Genomic DNA, 21,121 nt, shown 5'->3' with positions numbered 1-21,121 from the left:
CCCACTGGATCCAGAGCCCACAGCAGGGGGATATGTGATTCTCAAATCATAGACCCAATTATACGTCCACCGCTAATCATGACAGCATGACAATTAACCACTCAGTCCTGTTATTACATTTTTTTTTTAACTGACGCACAACCACCAAAATCTGACTACCGAAGTCATCTTTTGCATCTCAAATTTTCCGACCCATTGCTGCCACATCTCTCCTCTGAACTAACACGGCACTGTTTCAAGCAGGAGACCAATGTTTGATCTCCACGTCTGCATCAGAGAGAGATTTGTCTTCCCTGCACAAACAGACAGACACGTAGTCGTTTCTTAGAGAGAGAGAGAGAGAGAGAGAGAGAGAGAGAGAGAGAGAGAGAGAGAGAGAGAGAGACTGGCTGGAAGGAATGCTAGGATATGCTGGAGTTGGGATTTTTTTTTCTTCTCCAAAGCCTTTTTCCTGCATTCGCGCACAAACTCAATGGAAAGTCGCTATAACACCTTCCCTTTAACATTTCTCAGCAGTTACCCAATGCATTAGAACCCCCCTATAGTGTCAATTCAATGATTTCGCAACCCCCTCTGTCAAATCTGACTGCCTCAGCATCTTCCATTCCAAGTTATTTTCCAGCTATAAAAGTGTTCGTTTCCTGATTATGAGCAGCAACAAGCCGACTATTTCCAGAATGCAAGTCGCAGTGCAACAACTGAGATTTGTTGCAGAAATAGGCAAAAGAGAAAAGGTTTTCTCCTGTTGCGCACTCACTCCATCTGAAGTCCTCGGAGACAAAAACACATTCTTTCGCGAAAGCTGAGAAATCGGGGCCACAAAGAGCAAGACTCCAAACGCACAGCCCGACACATTCACTCGACTAGTGTGAATAACTAACACGATAAGCTCCGCTGGTTAGATTTTAACTTCTTGTTTTAAAATAAACGGGAAATTTTTGCCCAAAAGTTTCGATTCTCCCTTCCTCCGCAGCAGCAGCGAAGCAGTTTTCCTTTTTCCTTTGCGCTGGCCAAGTGGCCCAGACTGCCGGCGTCAGCGCTCAGTTCTCCAAACTCACAGACTCACAGACACGCACTTCTAAAACTTTTCCAACATCGACTCCATCTGCTTCTATTCCCGTACTTTGCGGGGTGGTTTCGTACCGTGAAAGAAGTGTAAAAAGAACTCACCTCGCTGCAATAAAATAATCTTCAAACAGACGGGGCTGCGTGTTTTTTTATTCCCAGGGTCGAGTCTTGCCTGTCTGCTGGCGCGGCGTAACGCGTACTGGGAGACTCCGCCATGTCAATCAAAACGCGACGCACATGTAGGTCAGAGCCCGCCTCCTTTTACCGTAATACACTGCGCATTGACAAAAAAAGAAGAAAGAAGCCAAAACAGAGAGCAGAGCTGCTCCCTCACCGTTGGGACAGAAGCAATCAGCAGGCTTGTCTTTTCGAGCAGAGTAGGTATTTTACATTGATTTCTAAACGATTTTTGATCCAGTTTTTATATTCTATCCATTTATGTATCAATATAAAAACGGTTTTCACTGTTATAGATTCATTCTGATCGCCATAACAACAAAACCTTGGAGCTGTTTTAACAAATACTTTTTGTATAAGACATTTTGTGTTAGTATTTTATTTGATGGCCACTAATCAGGTAAAGGTAGAAAACAGTTATAATGATGGAAAGAAACATCCATTTGGACACCAAACACGTCAAACACCACTTTCAGATTTTTTATTTTTTTAATTATTTCCAGGGGGGAAACAGGTAGGTTGTTGTGTCCAAACGAATTGCTGTCAATGGTTATGTCAGCCCAAAAAGGTGGGTGAACTCCTCTGCAAATAAAAGCAAACTGAATCCAGTTTAGGCTGGTTTAGGTTTATCTTTCATTGACAAAGCTATATCTTTGTACCAGAACCCACAACAGCAAATGACCTGCTGGACTTGTGTCATCTTGCTTGCACTGGTCACTTTATTACAACAACAAAAAACTAAATGATCAATAAATGTCAATAAAACTGAAGAAAAAAAACTTTATTATAATATGCAATCGTTTCCTACAGACATAACATATGCAAAATAATCTGCCTGTAGCAGATTTTGGATGTGTCAAGTTGGTTAAATCTCCTATCAAATTCCTCCAAAACAACTTAGACAACAGGCCAAAGACCCTCTGGTGGCTGCACTGGAACCCAGCATCCCTCAGCTTACAGGTCCAAGGGTTACAGGTCTGATTTTTTTTATTTTTATTTAACCTTTATTTTACCAGGGGAAAATCACATTTAGATTAAAATCTCTCTTACAAGTGAGCCCTGGCCAAGAAGGCAGCACATAAAAATACACTTTAACATACAATAAATAACAGACAGACAGGGATGGACAGACTGATACTGGTGCTTAAGATAGAAACATCATGATCTGATTTATACCGGAAAAAAAAAGGAGAGCCAAGTTAAAAATCAGTGGCATCTGTGCTGAATCTAGTGCATTATACGTAGATGTGCTGAAAGGAATCACAACGCCTCATGTGTACTATGCAGGGTAAACCATAATATGACTTGTAACTTTACAGTACTGTATATCCGTTCAGCTTCCTTTAACTGAATGCATTACAGCACAGATACATGTATACACAGAGTAGTTATATCTATGCGTGTTGGTGCCTGAAATTAAGACATTAACATCAACAGTACATGTCAGCATCAGAGCAGAGAACCTGCCAAGTGTGTTGATGCCTAATGCATAATATGATTAAGTTCAGTAAAAACCCACATATTGCCATTTGATGGAAAGGGAGAATATTTCTTGAGCATTTCAAAACTAAAATGGGATTAAAATTACAGACTATGATGCTGAATAATTTCGAAATATTCAACATCAAGTATATTTTATTCCCTAAAACAGATTGAATGCATACAGTATTTTGACTGATGACTATGGAGAGGTGAATGCCACTCAGCTGAAAACAGTATGAAAGTGAATAATTCAATGCACAATAACACCCTCATTAGACTCAGACATAGACTTACAGCCAGTCCCAGAACTGCATTTTTCAAATTTGGGTCCCAGACTGAAATATGTGGAAAAAAAATCAGTAGAGAAGACACTGTTTTCTTTTACATTAACATAACTACAAGCTACATAAAGAGCAAGGGCGAACAACACACAAACAAGCTGTAAATAAATGAACAATGGGCTTTCCATCTGTCATGTACGTCTTTGGCTCCGACAGTAATCGGCCTCTTTCTTTCTGTGTTTTCAAGCAAGCAGACTCAGCCAAATACACTCATTGCCCCTGAGTTCTAGATTTCTCTCTGCTGGCAAACACACACACACACGCACACACACACACACACACACACACACACACACACATTCCAGCAACTGCACTAAGAAAACAGCCACTGGTGTAGTTCTAAGCCAGAAGAAAGACAAATGGCCCTGGATCAGGACAGCTTGCCTGTAAAAAGTTAAATTCAATTCAGTTCTATTCAATAAACACTAATCATCCTCAAAGGGCAATTGAGATGGCAGGCAGAAAAATCCTTCTCACACACCAAAAGTACAATGCAGCTTATGTACAGTGGGCACAGACAAGACTGTGGAGCCCCCTAACTGCAGAAATAGTGTATGATACCACTCAAACAAGATGGGTTATTTCCAAATTCCGGTTGTTTGGATTTATATTGTGATCAAATTTTCTGGAAATTCATTTGAGCAGTACCAAAAGAGTTCACCCATTCAAGTCTATCAAAATGCCCTTTTAATAATATATATTTTTTTAAATAAATCTTCAGGACAGGGCAGTAAAATGCACTGATGTTTCTGCCACATTGTATTCAGTGTGTTGTAACATATAGTCTTTAGAATTGAGTTTTTGTTTAACCTGTCATCAACACAAAGTGTCCATCTATTCAGCCATCAAGTAGCTACATTTCAATAAGAAATGGCATTAACAAAAAAAATAATCCAGAACATAATTAATTAATAATTAAATAAATTATTCAAATCAAGGTTCTTGATGACGTTGATGAGAAAAAGCCTTTTTCATTTTTTTTAAATACAGCTACAAGCCATCAAGTGGATATTAAAGTAGACTACACAATATTTAGAGTTGACAAAACAATCTTACAAGCGGATCTTCAACAGCAGATGAAGTTTGCCCAGTTATTGTGAAAATATGGATGTTCAAATGTCTAGGTCCCAGTACACTAATGAGGTAAATCTATGTTAAAGTCTTATTAATCTCCTCTTTGAAATCTGTATTAATCACAAAGGAGAAGATGTAGCTAAAGAGAAGCAGATGAGTTAGGGAAGGGCTTTGAAACTTTTAAACAAGTGAGAAGTGAATTGTTGTGCAACAGGGTAACACTGCAACACTGTAACCCAATATCAGGGAGTTGTTCCCACCATTTTGTACAGTGGAAACTTGTACATTTGGGATTTGTGTACCGTCAGTGTGTGAATAAAAAAAAAAAAAACCTATTGATTCAAATAAATTGGTTAACAAAGCCAAAGTAGGGCAACCTTGAGTGACGTATTGGACCTTTACAGACAGCCAGTCACATTAGATTAGATCTGTGGAGGAGAGTGGATGAGGACAGACTGGAGGGAGCAGATCTTGGAACAGCGACACAGCTATTTCTCCTGTATGTCAGGGCCAGGCCTCCATAACCACCAGATGTTTACCACCAACCCAGCTGCTTTCTCTCTCTCTCCTTCTTTCTCCCCGTCTCTCCCTCTCAGTTTTTTCCTCTCCGAGGCTCTTTAAAGCAAGCCCTCCCTGTAATCATGCACACTCAGTTCACCAGAGGTCTTTGAAGTAAGTGGAATGTGTCCAGCCATATGATAGTACATACTGTATATTCTAATAGCACAGAGAAAGCAAAGCAGAGAAAGCGGGGTAAGAGATTGTTGGATTGCAGCCAGCTCTTTGGTGTGGTTTTCTAGATGTTAATTGTGCCCTCGCTTGGGTCTTACATGCGTGTGTGTGTTTATGTATGCATTTATGTGTGTGTGTATGTTGTGTCTACATGAGCATGTGTGTGCATATGTTCAATAAAATGCTAGTCTGAGGCACCAGGTGACAGATGATAATGGGCGTCTGGCAGCAGAAAAGACTTGGAGGGAACATGATGGTGCAGGTGTGTGTGTGTGTGTGTGTGTGTGTGTGTGTGTGTGTGTGTGTGTGTGTGTGTGTGTGTGTGTGTGTGTGTGTGTGTGTGTGTGTGTGTGTGTGCATGTCAGGTACTTCCTCCCATGGATGTGAGGATGGAATTTGGCTCATCGTAAGTTCAAAGGAGTCAACCCAAAGCTCTCTGCACACCAACAAGAGCAGGCATGCCTCTCTTCTTCTTCTTCTTCTTCTTCTTCTTCTCTCTCTCTCTCTCTCTTTCTCTGTCTTTGACTCTTTGACAACCTCTCTCTCCCCTTCTCCCTCTCATTCTCTTTTTTCTTGTAGTTGTGTGATGCAGCTGTCTGGACAACCAAACACTCACTTTATTAATTTCTTTGCTTGACGTGATTTGGAATGTAATATGATGATCACTGAAGTCCAATCCCCTCCTACCACCATAAAAAAATATTCTCTGCTTTACATTTTGTTACATGACATTTCTCTTTAACTGATAAATCAAGACAGAAATAATGCATGATTATTATATTTTTGTCATGTTATTCTTAATTGAAGCCACATGTGTAGGAAACTTTGCCATCTGGTGGTACAGTAGCACACTGTGGCTGTCAACACAGAAGACCCATGAATACTGAGATGAATGGGCAACACAGACGATGCAACAATTTTAACCCAGTTTCATTTTGAATGTATGCCATCAGAATATTTTTGAAGGATCTATAATATAATCACCATCTGCAGCCATGCTGAAGCTCTGCAAGGCTGCATGTGCCCACAATGAAAAAGCTCACATGCTGATGTTTAGAAGGTAATGTTTATTTGCTAATTAACATTAAACACAAAGAACATCTGAGGCTAGTGGGAATGTAATTGGTTTCACAGGTATTTGGTAACAAAGCAAAGTATTTGGATCCATTGAAAGTTTTACTTGATGATAGAGCTATAGGAAAATTGGGGGAATTTATTCTGAGGGGGATACAAATATCTGTACTTAATCAATCCCTCCAATAGTGATGACATTTCTACCTGAACCAAAATGTCAACCTGCTGGTGACAACAGAGAAAAAGTCAGGGGATCGACATAATCATTTGGATTCATCTTCTGGGCACCGTGAATTTCTGTACAAAAGTTCATGGTAAACAGTCCAATATTTGCAGAGATATTTCAGTCTGGACCAAAGTGGTGAACAGACCAACAGACAGACAGTTTTAGCCAAGCTGCTAGCATGGCTAAAACCTCTACACATGCTTTAAATGTTTGGTACTGATATTTGGTATTTTATTTGTCATATATCTAGTATCTCTGGTATGTCTGGAACAAGCACCAGAACTCCTTCTGTGCCCAAGCACATCTCTCTGTCTCTCTTTGATAAGATGAATTGCTTCCAGTTGCTTCCTCGCTCTTTTTCCGGACTTTTCCAAACAGCTTTATCAAAAGATCATGTTTCTGGTATCACTGGTATGTCTGGAACAAACACGACCCTCGCCTGATTCAAGAGCCTTCAATGGCCAGACACATCTCTCTGTCGCCTTCTTTTTCTCTTTAATAAGATGAATTGGTTCCAGTTGCGTCCTCACTCTTTTGGGGGATTTTTTTTTAGCTTTATCTAAAGCTCAGGGGTGATCTGTGTTTGTTCCAGCTCTGCCGAACATGTCATGTGTTCCTACTTACAGAACACCTTCCAGTCATGACATCTCAGGGGTGACATCATACCGACCGGATCACACCACCATAGGGTGGTGGGTGTTGGCAATCATGGCAGAGGAATGTCCATGACTCAAGGAGCTGGGACAGCGATCTGGTTGGCTAATGGCTTTGTCCCTGACATTTGTGAAAAAACAAGCATAGTGCCATTTCAAACAATGACCAGTCAATTCTGACCTTCGGTGGGAGGAAAATTGCTAAAATCACAACATGTTGGCATGCCAACTATTACACCATTCCCAGGACAATCCTTGTATTCAGAACAATAAACCCACAGCAAAAAACCATGCCTACAGTCATCCTTGATTTGCCATGGATTACATATCTAAGAAAAAAACTGTAAGAGAAGTCCCACGTAAATGAATTTGAATGAGTAAAATGAGTACATCAACACTGGCAAATAGAAATGTGGGAATCAGTACGTGTGATGGCTTCATCCCAAAACGCTATCAGTTGAGGTAAACTACCTGAAATTCAAATTCAGTCCACATATTAAAAACACAGATGATCACAACCTAAAAACTAAAACTTGTATAGATGTAAAGGGATACTTTTAACCATGTTAGTAGCATGGCTCTATGGTTGTCAATGTCAGTAAATACATGAACAACTATTGGATGGTGTGTCATGAAATTTGGTAGAGATATTCATTGTGCTAGGATGATGAATCATAATGACTTTGGTAATTATCTTACGGACGGTGGTACTAGCAAAGAGGTCAGTGGTGCCAGATGGTACCGTTTGGCTCCTGCTGGGTGTGGACAGACACTTGGGTGTGCCAGAATGGGTCCACTTGGAAAGCTAGACAAAAGAATTGTACCACACGACACGGACTATGATGTCTATGGTAAAATCCAATGACTTAATATATAACTTAATATATTACTTATTTAATATGATAACTTAATATCATTGGCTGGTGGTTAGCCTGGGTGTCGCTTAATGTTCTCTGCCAAAAGAACAATCAACAATGTGCCACACTCACCAGACACTTGGTGTTTGTCATGACAACAGTGACGCCAGCCACAGTGATTCAATACAGAGCTGCTGACGTCAGGCCAGTCACAATCCAATCCATGTGGGTCTGAGAATCAAATCCTGCACTTGGCGGAGAAAACAAACTTCAGTAACCTTTAAGTGTCCCAGTGTCAATTTGGCTTAATGTGGAATAAAATGTTATTGTAACGTGTATTTCCAACACATGTACAGAAAAGTAGAAATAGCAAAAAAATCTGCCTTTAGGTAAAAAGGTCAGAACCCTGGACAGGGCACTCAGCAGTTTAAAAGCCTGTAAAGTACACTCTACTGAGCACCATTGCAGACAAACACACTTACTGTACACAGTGTGTGTACACAAGGAGGGAATGATGACGAACGTGCGTGAGAGAGATTTTTCTATGTGAGGGGATGGATGGGGGTGTATGTAACTGTAAATAATCATCAAGGAGAATTAATATTCTTGAAACATCTTTATTTAAACCTTAAAAATTCAGACAAAAGCAACAAATAACAGGGGGCGGGGCAAAGAAAAGAAGAGAAGAAAAAAAGAAAGAAAGAAGTGAAAAGAAAGAAAGATTGACAAAAATAAAACCATGCCAATACAATAAATCAGGATTTGAACACATCTCAGCCTACTCAAGTATCCTCTGCACAGAGGAAGTACATTATTATGTCTACCTCTCAAGGTAAAGATGTAAGTTCAAAGTCAAAGTCTTTGCATGGCTTCTCCCCTAGCCTGATGCTGCATGTATGAGTACCAGGACACAATTGGAGACGCCCCATTGCCTTCAACAGTTCTTCTTAAATAATGTCTGGATGAGCGGGTCTCCTTGGGAGTGTGTGAGTGTACATATGTGTGACCACAGTGGTGAAACATCAGTCTCAGAGCTCTCCATATGAGATGTTCCTCATATTTTTGTGATTGTCAGATCAGTCCTCCAGAGGATTCCCCCTCTTGTGATGATGAAATCCACCGTGCATCGAACACACAAACATACACGCATCTAATATAATTTACCTTCCTATCCTGAGCCACACAGTGGCACAGCAATACAAACCATCAAAATACATCAAAAATCGGAGCCGTTATATCTATAATGGCTTATCATTAGTTATTATTATAATAATATAGTTTTAATACACAGTCAGGCACATTTACAATGGCTGTAGAGCAGAAGGGGGAAACTTAAGGTCCTTAAGGCCTTACAGCATCCACTAGCTCTTTTCTTTCCCTTTTAATAGCAACTACTGTATAGTGTGGTGTGTGCATAAGTGTATCTGTGTGTGTGTCTGTGTACAGCAAGTGCCAATAAAGGAGTTATGAATTTAAAGCCAATGAGGACAAAAGCTGTCCCATACAATCTAATTAAAGAGTTAAACAAGCGCGCACACACACACACACTGACCCCAGGAACACCATCCCCATGGCAACAACTATGACGTATAAACAGCCCGAAACTGAGAGCTACACATTACATGCGCTAAAACACACCCGCTATCAATTACTTCTAAGCAAACACACACTCCTAGCTATTACAGTAAGGACAGTGTACATACATGCACCTGTCCCTGTGAGTGCAGCACAGTAAATATAGGAGTTAAAAGGTCAGTCCCTTCAAATTATAAGGCAAAATCTCACTTGGTATATCTGTCTGTGCAAATAGTTCCATCTCTGAGGTCATTTAAATACAATAGAGGTGAAAGGAAGTATGTTGGTGCTTAAAGCATGCCAAATTACATTAACATATGCCCCCCTTTACGGTAGGTAGCTCCAATAATGTGTTTGAGGCAAAAATGTCAGATACATAAAACTATGTGCAAGCTAGACACCACTAGAGGTGTGAGAATATATGTGTTTTCATAATTTGGGGGAACTGACACTTTAGGAGGCATCCTTAGTGATGTGTTTGGTGTGTGTTACAGGGAAAATGGACGTCAGAAAATTTCAAACGGTGTATGACAATGAGATGTTTAAGCAGAAAAAAATGACAATTTTGGCATAAATTTCAAAAACAGATCAAAGTATTTACCAGGTACTGTACACAATCAACAATAATGGTGGGATGTGCTAGATAATTGCTACACAGTTCTTATGCGTATCTATTGCGTTTTTACAAATGTTACAGGTGGAAATGTGTGGGCAACTCTACCAGAGAGTTTGATATGTTTTTTAACATGCATCATTTTCTGTGCATATGTCTCACTGTGACCTGATTGAGAATTAAAAAAATGTAGAGGGACCTTTTAGTCTATGTAGTCAGAGACTTTTTCCAGGGAACGCTGATAATGCCGCACTAATAATTTTGCAGCTCAGGCTGTGCAGTGAACTGAACTTCCTTTTGGAAAAGTTACCCGGCCATTATGCACCGTGAATGGCAGTAATGGCATGCAGTAGCACAGACTGGCCAGAGCGTGGCACTGTTACAATCATCCAAAGTGTAACATGATTCCTCCCTGAAGGGACTAGAGGTTTAACGACTTCCTTTCTGAGGAACACAGTGAGAAGCTGCACAGGCAGCAGGTTTCTGATGGCAGTGTCTGTCTGTATGTATCATTATTGAGCAGATGACTGTGTGTTTTCAGTGCCTATCACTGTAATTATCTGTTTCTGTCTCCCCGTTTCTCCAACCAGGAGTCTATTTGTGTAACTGACAGTCTACCTATCTGTCGACCTTCAGATGATTGTCTTCTGGCAGGATTGTCTGTAGAAAAATCACAATTACAATTAAACTTTTTTTACAGTGACATTTTTTTTTCTTGATTCCTTTTAGAGCTTATCATACACTTCTCCTCCCCATCGCTGGCTTTGTTCTCTCGGATGGAGTGTAGAGCTGGAGGCAGCGAAATTGTTTTCTGTATGAATACAGATACATTATTGCACCAGACAAAGAACAGCACGTACTGGTTTAAGGTCACACACACACTCAAAAAAAACGATCCATTCTGAGGAGACTCCAGAGTCATCAAAAAACAGATGCCAAAACCGTTTTCTCTCTCTGTCTTTACGCCCATGTACTGTGGGCATCCATCCAAAGGGACCTTCTATCACTTTGTTCCTGATTGTTTTTCAGCAAGAAAGGCCTAGAAATTCCAGGGAAGAAGTTTTATGCTGACAGGTCCGATATGACCAGTTTTTCCATTTTATTCCCAATCTCTTCCGGAACTTGAAGCTCCTCAGATTCATAGTCATCATCAAAGGACCTGGGAACACAACACGCAGAGTAGAACTCGTTACTTGTGGTTATCATTTTATTGTCTTGACAATCAAGGTAATCTTCAGTTACTAAAAGGGGAAAACTGGAGAGAACTCAGCCTATTAAAAAGATTGATTGTATTTCAATACTTGGAAATGCACATAGTCGTGTAAGTAAGTGTGAGTCTGTGTGTGTCGTACCCATCATGTAGCTGTTCATTTGCAGTCTCCTCCGCCACCAGTATCTCATACTCTTCTGAGGCATATTTATCCCAATCAGATGGCTCTGGACCTTCACTATCAATGTCCTGGAACAACACATGCACACCATTTATCAGTATTTTGTGGGAGGGAGAAAGAGAGAGAGAGAGAGAGAGAGAGAGAGAGAGAGAGAGAGAGAGAGAGAGAGAGAGAGAGAGAGAGAGAGAGAGAGAGAGAGAGAATCTCATCTCAGTTTTTACAAAATAAAATAAGACACAACAAGAAGTAGCTTTAAAACTATACAAATACATGCTACCAGGAAGTGTGGAGCCTGTATCAAAACCCCTATAGCCCATTTTTCTAGTAGTAATGGAATTTTGAGAAAAAAAATGTTTTTAATTACCAAGTCATTTTGTAGATTTGAAAACAAAGTAATATTTGAATCCCATGCAATGTAGTAGTTTGAAAAGTTTGAGGGAACTGGTATAGAAAATGTTATTATATTTCCATCATCTTCCACAATATCTCCAAAGTTAACAAGGGACATGTTTTATCAATTATGAGACACAGATCATTTTTTGAATTTTGATAGATTTATTTTTCCTTTTCTCTATTGCAACAAGGAATCAATACCTCTAATCCCCCTTCAAATTGACAGCTCCTGCAATATGGCTGAATATTACATATAACAGATGCAAAATCACACCTTTTGCACAGCAAATGGGTCTCTCTGTTCGTGGTCCAGGTATTTCTCCAGGTTGAAGAAGGTGTCAAAGAATATGTGGGCCATCCGACAGCGCTTCAAATCACCAAGGGTTATCTTACCTGGAGAAAACAACATATATATACACAAACACATGCATGTGTAAAGTTCAGACAGCAAGGTAAAAAGGATGATGGCAGGGTGTGGCTTTCCAATAAAGAGAAAGAAAAGATAATGTCATTATAAAAAGGAAGAAAAACACCAAGGGTGAGCTTGTGCCGGCACTAACCTGAACTCTCAGGTTTGACCAGGTCGAGCATCTGGCAGAGCAAATCCTGGAAGGGCAGAGGTTCGATGCCCATCCTTTCCATCCTCTCACACTGTTCCTCATAGAAATACTCCAACTCAAACATGGACAGGATGCCATCGCCATCCAAGTCCATGCAGCGGAACCAGTACTCTATACTGGAGAGCGAAAGGACAAATGCATACAGAGTTACACACTACACACACACACACACACACACTCAAACACTCATACATGGTGGAAGAAGTGAATTTGCAAATAAAGGGACATCTGGCTGGGATGTAACATTTATTCAACACATGCAGAGAGAAAGAGAATGCTCAAACAGCTGTATTGTTGATTGTACAGTATATCACCTGGTGGGATTTTTCTTGTCTTCTTCAGACATGAGGAACCAGACGAACTCAGCGTAGCTCATCCTGCCTTCCCTCTGCACAGCGTTACCCCTGGAAACAAGAGAGACCGAGCCACTCACATTCAATACTGCCATTATGGTAAAGTAATCAGCTCCTCTGTGCTTGTTGACGTGTGTTTCCACTTACCGAGTAACGGCCCCTGAAAACAATCTTTCAATGATTCTGTTTGAGGATGCTGTCAGAGGAGAGAACGAGAAAAATAAGCAAATGTTAATTTGTTCAAAGACACAGAAACAAATGGATACTGTTGCCTACTTACTTGCGTAAGTACTGAGTAAGTTAATTAAAATGTGGCTAAGTGGTCAATATAATGCAGTTAACAGTGTAATGCATTTCACATCAGACAGCATGAGAGTGTTGAGCCTAGGACAAGCAGCTGTTGTTTTCTGCACTAGCTAGTGGGGGCCAAACGAATGGAAAATAAGCAAATGAATGTGCCAAATCCAAAGACAGTCTGTTTCTGATTCTTTACTGGCATCCAATCCATATTAAATACAATGAGACCAAGGGGCTTCACATTCTGTACAGCACTTGACTTGACACCATCAATTCTTAGACTAAGTATATCTAAGGATAGAGGTTGATGAATTCAAATATTATGTTTTTAATTTTGAAATATTATTTGTTTTGCCTTAAAGGGTAACTACCATTCTTTTCAACCCTATTTTCCTATGTTTTTGTGTCTAAGTGACTGATGGGAACAGCCATCTTTGACATTGGTCCAATATTAAGCGAGATCGCTGTAGTCAGCAGTGGAGAAAACAAGCTGCAATGTAAGTTAATAGGGCAATTGTGCAGCTTGTATTTACGTTCACAAAAGTGCTTGTTTTTGCCATTGACAGGCTCAGATTAATATTCTAAGTGTGTGTACTACTGGACCAACTTCAAAGATTGTTGTTCATAAAATAGGGTTAAGGTTGAAAAAAACTGTAGTTACCCTTTAAGGCCTAGATTCATATACTATTTATTTTTGTAGGATAACCCCCATGTGTCTGGTATGGACTTATTTCAGTTGGGGAAAATCTTTGAGTTGTTCTTACCATGGTCATTGTATCTCGCCAGGTCTTTGGGATCAATGTAGAGATCATGGTCAGCGTCTAGCTCCCAGAACTTGCAGTAGATGACGTAAAAGTGTTCGTAGGAGAAGTAATCTGTAATCTGGTTGATGTCGTCCTCCTCCTCCAGCAGGGCCAGGGTCTGTAGGAAGTTGCTCCTGCGTAGCTCCATCATGGTCATACGACCTGTCCACGAACGGTTCACCACGTAAAATATCCGCTGGATCACCTGGGATAAGTTATAGATGTACTCATTACAGGATTGCATGTACGAGTTCCATAATAATGCAGTAGAGAATTATGTTAATATTTGCCTCTACTGTTTTCAATCACACTATTTGTCCCCAAAAGGCAATTGGTTGAGCAGCAGTGAAACACAAACAAAAAGCACAAAGCACACATCATATAAATACAAAATAGAAATACACAAGTCACAACTATTTAAAAAATAAGTTAAAGAATGAGTAAAAATATAAAATCTCAAGATAATTTCAACAGTTGAGAGATGGCAGAGGCTATGAAATTAGTTTATGTCTGTTAGTTTTGGCTAATGGGAGTCTAAAAAGGGATCCAAAACAAAAGGTCTGACACTGACGAGAGCTTTCAGTCTATGAAAATAGCATGAAACTCACATGGGATCTTTCCAAGCCACGTCATCCGGACTCATTAAATATATTCCTCATCTTTCCATGAGGAAGACCTACCAACAATTCATCTACAACTGATATTTCTGTCCTCATTCATAATATGAGAAAGACAGGTCTTTAGCATACAATGGAAACAAGGGGGTCCTAGCTCCCTGTCCCTGAAACACAACACTTAGGCTTAGTAAAGAGCGGATTAGCACTCATTTCCTGGTACATGGACCTCCCAGGGCTACTTATGTCATGTACAGTAGCGGGTCAGCTGGCCTAAACTGAAGGAAGTGTCTTAATATGGGCATGTGGAGGGTCTGGGCCTCTGCTGAAGTGGGCCGTGTGTGTGTGTGTGTGTGTGTGTGTGTGTGTGTGTGGGGGGGGGGCAGCATCAGTGTTTCCGTGACGTCCCCTGACACATTAGTGCACGGACTTCTCTGCATCTCGATGCAGATAACCCTTGACTTCTAAAGCACGTGTGATATTTAATACTGATGACGGTTTGCTTTGCACAGTACAGTGGTGAGAGAAGTATTCAGATCTTTCACTTAAATAAAAAGCAACAATATCACAATGTTAAAATACAGCATTACAAGTCCATTTACAATGTTATCTAATTTTTGGACAGTTCAATCTAATACATCATATTTTATAACCTAATCAAATGTTTTTTTTATTAAAAAAATCTGTAAAATCTGTTATTCATAAAAACTGCTAGTACCCTTAGCTGTCATTTATATGTAGTGAAGTAAACGTTAAAATATAAATCATTTAAATCTTAATTCAATGAAATAAATGAAGTAAATTAAAAGTCATTAAAACTGTACTGAAGTTAATGCATTTAGTTACTTTACACCACTGCCACAGTGTCACATTTCTAAGACATTTGATGTTGTAATGAAACAATAACATTAATAATATTTATACATTTCTTTGTATTTATTCAATTCAATGTTGAATCATATTTGCTGTCCTAAAATTAAGTTTAATTAGTACTTCCCTTTCTGTGTATTCATGTGACCTTCAATACATCACAAGTGTGACGACTAGGACAACATTGATAAAACTCATATAATACTGTATTTTTTATTTTGTATTCCTCCGTTACAGCCGACACACAGACTAATACAAGCTTGAGACTAAATGGTAGTAGTTTTATAATTACACTAAAATACACCATCATATTAAAACATAAAGAGTTACCGTTGTTATGTAGCGAGAATGGAATTCAGGTGCATCCTTCAGAAATGTGAGCCCAGGATGCGTATCCACTATGTCCTAACCAGACAAACACAAACAGCAGAAACAGAAAAAAAACATAATTTAGACACGTGTGTGTAAATACAGAGGACAGCACAGAGATTAAGGGTAATGTTTGTGTTGCTTGTCTGATTGATGGATGTTGATAAGACCTGTACCTGCAGTAGAGGGATGAGGTCCTCCTGCTCCAGGTATCTACAGCTGGGTTTCGCTAGCAGGGAGATAAACCTCGATGCATCATCGTGACAACTGTGCAACAACCTGCAGGAGAGGGGACACGTTTTGGGAGACGTTTAATACAACCTAATGAGGGTTATGATGATGATGATTTTTCTAAGACTTGGATGAACATGAGGTCTGTCTTACTTCCTCCAGGTTGCAATGAAGGAGTGAACAGAGACGAAGCCTGTCCTCTCACCACCTGCTGAGTAGAACATGGGGGCCTTCCAGTAAAGTGGACACCCGCATGCCTGAACGGAAAGACAAGTAGCAATACCATTATCTTATCCTGAAAAACAAAGGGTACTGTACTTCACAGTGTTATTTCCTGGAATTGGTGATCACTGCTTTGAAGGAAGTGGCAGCATAAAAAAACAGCACTACATTAACCAGGTCACCATGTGTGCAATGTTTTCTAAAAAAACAAAAAACAAACTTGTGTGGAAACTTCGAGATGAAACTTAAAAATATTTACCTTAATCTCACATATTTCTGCCAGTAAATGCTGATCTTTTCCTTTTCCTCAACATCTTTGCACACCCTGCACTAAACCATACAGCCATTTGCCATTTGTTTATTTATGTCATTGTTTTTTTTGTTATTTTTTTACATTTATTGTTTATTTTCTTTTAATGTGTTAAGTATGCACCATCTACCAAGGCAAATTCCATGTAGGTGTTACTTACATGGCAATAAATCATTTTCTGATTTCATCTTTTATACTTTTATCATACTTAAAAGGAGGTACGTTAAGATCATTAAATCAAAAACAGAAGTAAAGGGTGTTTCTAGAATTATGAACATCGTGTGCTGTTAAACTGCTGACCTTTGCGATCTTGCCCATTTCATATATGTCAGCCTTTTCTTCCTCAAACTCAGTGAAGGCCGTCTCTATGGCAGCAATGGCTGCGTCGTGGTTGGTGGTCGGGCCCATGGCAGGGAGCCCACGGGGGTAGTAGAACCTGGGAATGTTGATGGCAGGAGGAGGAGGGCTGACTATCACTGGAGCTGGAGGAGGGCTGGGTGAGCGCGGTGTGGGGGGCGGTGTGACTGTGCTCAGGGTAGGGGCTGGTGGAGGTGTGCCTGGTTTCTTCTCCAGTTTGGACTGGACCTGAGAAGAGAGAAGGATGGTCATTTGTGGGGATGGACAAGCTGTGTTAGCTGTGGTGATAACTTTACACCTCAAATTTGCAATTCTTACAACTTAAACAAAGAACATTGTTAATTTTACCTTAGTTTCATATGGTTTGTGAACTACTTAAGCAGCATGCTAATGACTGAAACACCACAGTTTAGGTTTGCTTGGTGTGGCTTATTGTTCCAAATCAGAGCTACACTCTTGCATTGCATTTTAAATATCAACTGACAGCACTCTTAGAGCCATATTGTTGCATGATTTTGACCTGAAATGTATAAATTACCTCCTTTTTCTAAAGCCATATTAATTTTTATGTGAACTAAGTAGATAAATTAAGTACTTTTTCCCAGAACAGACAACAAGACAAAACTTCACTTTATGAGGATAAAGGACCCATGTAAGGCCTATGGTGGAAACTCCCAGTGAGTCATAAAACTATGTACAAACAACAAGAGACTTGTTTTAAAGTCAGCACTTAAGACTAATTCAAATGGTTGGCAAGAAAAGAACTGTGGCAGTGAAGACTATGTTGGCCTTAATTTAATGTATTCTAATCTCGGGAACCTTAACTAACTAATAAGGCAAAATTAACAACACTCATGGCAACAGTTCTGCTGTATTTATGATGGTTTGATCAAGCCCCTTAAGCTTTAAAATTCTGGGCATCAAATTGAACAACACTATGAAATTCAAAACGGGCCTTCTGGGCAGTATGCAGCAATGCTTGCATGAAAAAATTGTATAATGTGTCTTAGTTTGGGAAGAACTGGTCGAAAAGCCCATAGAAATCTCAAATCGCGAGCAGACTGAAAGAGGAAAAATTCATTGTTTCAGTGAGTTCCAGCCATCCATCATTATACCACAACACAAGACTCACTTCATGTTACATTAGTCGACTGTCCTCTGGAAGAGCTCTGAACACAGTTAGTTTATTATCAACATATTCCATTTTCTAATTCACAAGACAACCATTTACACTGCCAGCAATGACAAGATAAGATTATAAGAGATGTCAAATCCAATAGAAGACCCATTTGCTGTAGTTCAAGGGTGATGACCTAAAAAGATAATGATTCCACACATTTAAATGAAAAAATTTATATGAAACTAGAACTTAATTAACACTGCTTAAATCAAAACTATTCCGTGTGTTCAAGCTCCCTGATGCCTGATATGTTTGGTGCATGTCTTCCCAAGGGCCTCCAAACTGTGTGTACTGAGCAGGACAGCTGTAGCGGTCCTGCCCCTCCCTCTCCTTCACAGAGTTCATTCTATCACTCTATTCCTGCACCTTCTGCGCTATTATTACCCTGCTGGTATCTGCCTCAGAATAGTTTGTCGTCCCTGGCATGTCATTCTGTGTGTATGAGAGCAACAACATGAATCTACTGTGTGTGTGTGTGTGTGTGTGTGTGTGTGTGTGTGTGTGTGTGTGTGTGTGTGTGTGTGTGTGTGTGTGTGTGTGTGTGTGTGTGTGTGTAATATATGAACATCTGTGAACATGTGTGTGTAAAAGAGAGAAACAAAGAAATAAAAAATAAAGAGATATCAATTTTGAGATTATTAGATTTACTGTACATTCGTCACATGTCTCATGAGTTTGCATTTTGCTTGTACGTCCAAACTTGCACCCCGTCCATCCTGCTTACTGCACCGACTGACCTGTTGCTCCTGGAAGGACTTGATTCTCTTCTTGAAGCGTGAGGGGAGGACAAAGTCACACCCCCTGGCCAGAAAGGCCAGCTCCCCCCTCAGATCAGGGTCCAGGCGTAACGACACCTCCTTGATCATCATGGTGGGGGACGAGACACGTAACCCCCCACCAGGCACGGCCACCGGTGCGGCTACTGACACGGCGATTACAAACGGACCAGCTTGCCCAGCGACTAAAGAACCGCTCAGATGAGATTGAGTGCACTGGAGTAAAGAAGTCCACTTAACAGCTCAGATATCCACTAACTAAAAAAAAATTGCCCAACACCTTAGGAAAGCATGTGTGTGATTTCAGGCAAAACGCCCTTGACAATCACTCACACTCACAAAATGTCTCTCCTCCAGGCTCCAATCGCATGTACAGACTCCCAAAGCAGCGTTCTGTAAAATAGTAATCCAGCAGTGTATCTGTGCAAAGAGATGTTCCTTAAGACTCCCGTGCTACTGTGCAGGCCGGGAGGCAGGACCATGGTACTGGGCTGTTTTATGACCAATCGCAGCCCTAAACAGCAGCTTCTCTGTGGGGTAGAAAACCTGTGAAGTTCCCCTGTCAGCTCAGGATGTATGTATTTGGTGTAGTCTCACTGGTGCCTGCCGCTCCAAGCTAGGCTCTGACAAACTGCACTGAGAAACATGAGCCATGCCGGTGTCTGGCAACACACACACAGCACACCGGCTGTCCTGAGCATTAAGGGGGGGGGGCTGACATGGTCAGCCATGTTGCATATCTGTGTGTAGTGATTTGCATGATCTGATCCCTGCCTTTGACTAAAGTTAGCCAGTGGGAGGTTCGCCTCAAAGTGAGTCTGATTCAAATGATTTTACTGCAGGCAGGAAGCCTAGGTCAGTGATTCAGTGTGAGTGAGTAGGACAAGTAAGTCAAATTATTTTCATATAGATAATTTAGGATGGAGTGATGAATCAGCGGGCAAAGCACCTGTTGTTATATCTGCTGACATACAGTAATTCCGATGGGCTTGCTTGGAAACTTAAAGCGGCGTTCCCTTTTACTAGAACATTACAATCTTTTAAATTCATGAGTGTATGAAGAGTCACTCTCGATTAGAGCTGAAACATTTCTTTTTGAAATACTTAAATTAAGCTATTAGTCTTTGTCAGAAAAAAGGGAAAAATGCCAGTCGTAGTTTCCTGTAGCCCAAGGTGATACTTATGTTTTCCACAATAGTTGCAGTAGTTTTCTGTCAATCGACTAATTGATTAATCGACTAATCGTTTGAGGTCTGCCATCCAATACCAAAATTCCATTTTCAATTACTGTATATAAATCCTCATATTTGAAAAGCTGGAAACCAGGGACTAGGCATCATCAAAATGGTTGGCATCATCTCATTTTCTGTTATTTGATTAATCAATTAATCACATCTTCTGTTTAGCTCTACTCTTGATTGACACCTGCCAAAATAATCTAAAGCTATTAATAGGGTTCCGGTTCCTTTCCTGATGCTTGTGGTACGTATGTGCAAAATAAAAAATTTAGTATTTGTGGTCACATTTTTTATACATAAGGCAAGCCTTTGGTACACTCATGGTGAATTTGCATATATGGTAATAGCTACTTAAAAGTGAGTATAAATAGTTGAGTGTACAACTAATACAACATCCACCATCTGCCACAAAGCACTGAGTCTGCCCTTTCCCCCAGCCATGCCAGATCAGGCCAGGACCCATTCAGAGCCAAGCAACACCAACCTGGAGCCTGACAGTGAAAGAGGGGATCCCTCAGGACAGTCAGGCTATTTTAAACTTGTCCAGCTAAAATCCCTCCAAGACTAAGACACTACACTAAATGTCTGCCATATAACTGTTTACACATAATGTATATCAATGCTTGCCACTGACTGTCAAAGAAAAAGAAACTGTCAATTTCAGAATCTGTTGGCGCAGTAAACACAGATTCCACTGCGGTTGTGTTTCAGAGCAGCAAAGATGGAGAGTCAAGTGCCCTCTAGTGCTATACTGGGCCTCATGACCATAGATCTCATTAAACAGAGGGATATATTTAAGTAGAAATTATATATCACTGCTTGTTGGATGAAAACTTTTCAGGAACTAAGGAAACATATTGTCACACTTCTTGAGGTCATGAAGTAGACTAAGAATTTAGCGGCTTAAACAAAAAAACTATCAGAAAAGCTAAAATGATGTGCTTTTCCCACGTCAACAATACTCGTAACTTTCATGCTGGTTCAGTGTGTACTTTTCGACATCCTAAATATGTTCTTGTTATTTTCTATCTGTTACTGGAACTCCTGCTTTTCTACTATATTACGATGGTGTTTCATCCACTGGAGTCCTTGTTCTTGCTGTCCCCATTTTTCAATATGTATGTCATCACTTTGTAAACATGTAATGTCTCTGCATCACTGGCAGCATGGTGTGTTAATAACATATGAGCAACAACTCTCTCGCGCTATACATGTAGAACGTGTC

General features: G+C 40.2%; 2 protein-coding genes across 7 annotated transcripts in view; both read right to left on the bottom strand.

The window, feature by feature from the left end:
- fndc3ba (fibronectin type III domain containing 3Ba) overlaps nucleotides 1–1,378 on the bottom strand; it is a 112,542-nt gene extending 111,164 nt beyond the window's left edge. For 2 of the 4 annotated variants that reach the window (XM_031310037.2, XM_031310038.2), the window contains exon 1: nucleotides 1,171–1,378. The gene's annotated coding sequence lies outside the window, so the exon portion shown is untranslated. Of the gene's footprint in view, nucleotides 1–757; nucleotides 1,136–1,170 lie in introns of those variants that run through there. The other 2 variants (XM_035994821.1, XM_035994822.1) reach the window with 1 other exon arrangement.
- A 6,903-nt stretch (nucleotides 1,379–8,281) lies between these two features.
- The window catches only part of ppp2r3a (protein phosphatase 2, regulatory subunit B'', alpha), a 61,906-nt gene continuing 49,066 nt past the window's right edge, over nucleotides 8,282–21,121 (bottom strand). The window contains exons 1-12 of one of the 3 annotated variants that reach the window (XM_031310036.2): nucleotides 18,620–19,345; nucleotides 16,646–16,930; nucleotides 15,967–16,070; nucleotides 15,759–15,861; nucleotides 15,544–15,618; nucleotides 13,691–13,934; nucleotides 12,777–12,825; nucleotides 12,591–12,680; nucleotides 12,217–12,392; nucleotides 11,931–12,049; nucleotides 11,225–11,331; nucleotides 8,286–11,031 (exon numbers count right to left, since the gene is read on the bottom strand). In XM_031310036.2, the coding sequence (XP_031165896.1) occupies nucleotides 10,935–11,031; nucleotides 11,225–11,331; nucleotides 11,931–12,049; nucleotides 12,217–12,392; nucleotides 12,591–12,680; nucleotides 12,777–12,825; nucleotides 13,691–13,934; nucleotides 15,544–15,618; nucleotides 15,759–15,861; nucleotides 15,967–16,070; nucleotides 16,646–16,930; nucleotides 18,620–18,751 (1,581 nt within the window). In that variant the 5' untranslated portion in view covers nucleotides 18,752–19,345 and the 3' untranslated portion in view covers nucleotides 8,286–10,934. Of the gene's footprint in view, nucleotides 11,032–11,224; nucleotides 11,332–11,930; nucleotides 12,050–12,216; nucleotides 12,393–12,590; nucleotides 12,681–12,776; nucleotides 12,826–13,690; nucleotides 13,935–15,543; nucleotides 15,619–15,758; nucleotides 15,862–15,966; nucleotides 16,071–16,645; nucleotides 16,931–18,619; nucleotides 19,346–21,121 lie in introns of those variants that run through there. The other 2 variants (XR_004895751.1, XM_031310034.2) reach the window with 2 other exon arrangements.

Source organism: Sander lucioperca, chromosome 18 (genome assembly GCF_008315115.2).
Source record: "Sander lucioperca isolate FBNREF2018 chromosome 18, SLUC_FBN_1.2, whole genome shotgun sequence".
Taxonomy (NCBI): Eukaryota; Metazoa; Chordata; class Actinopteri; order Perciformes; family Percidae; genus Sander; species Sander lucioperca.
This window is presented reverse-complemented; position numbering and strand designations above follow the sequence as displayed.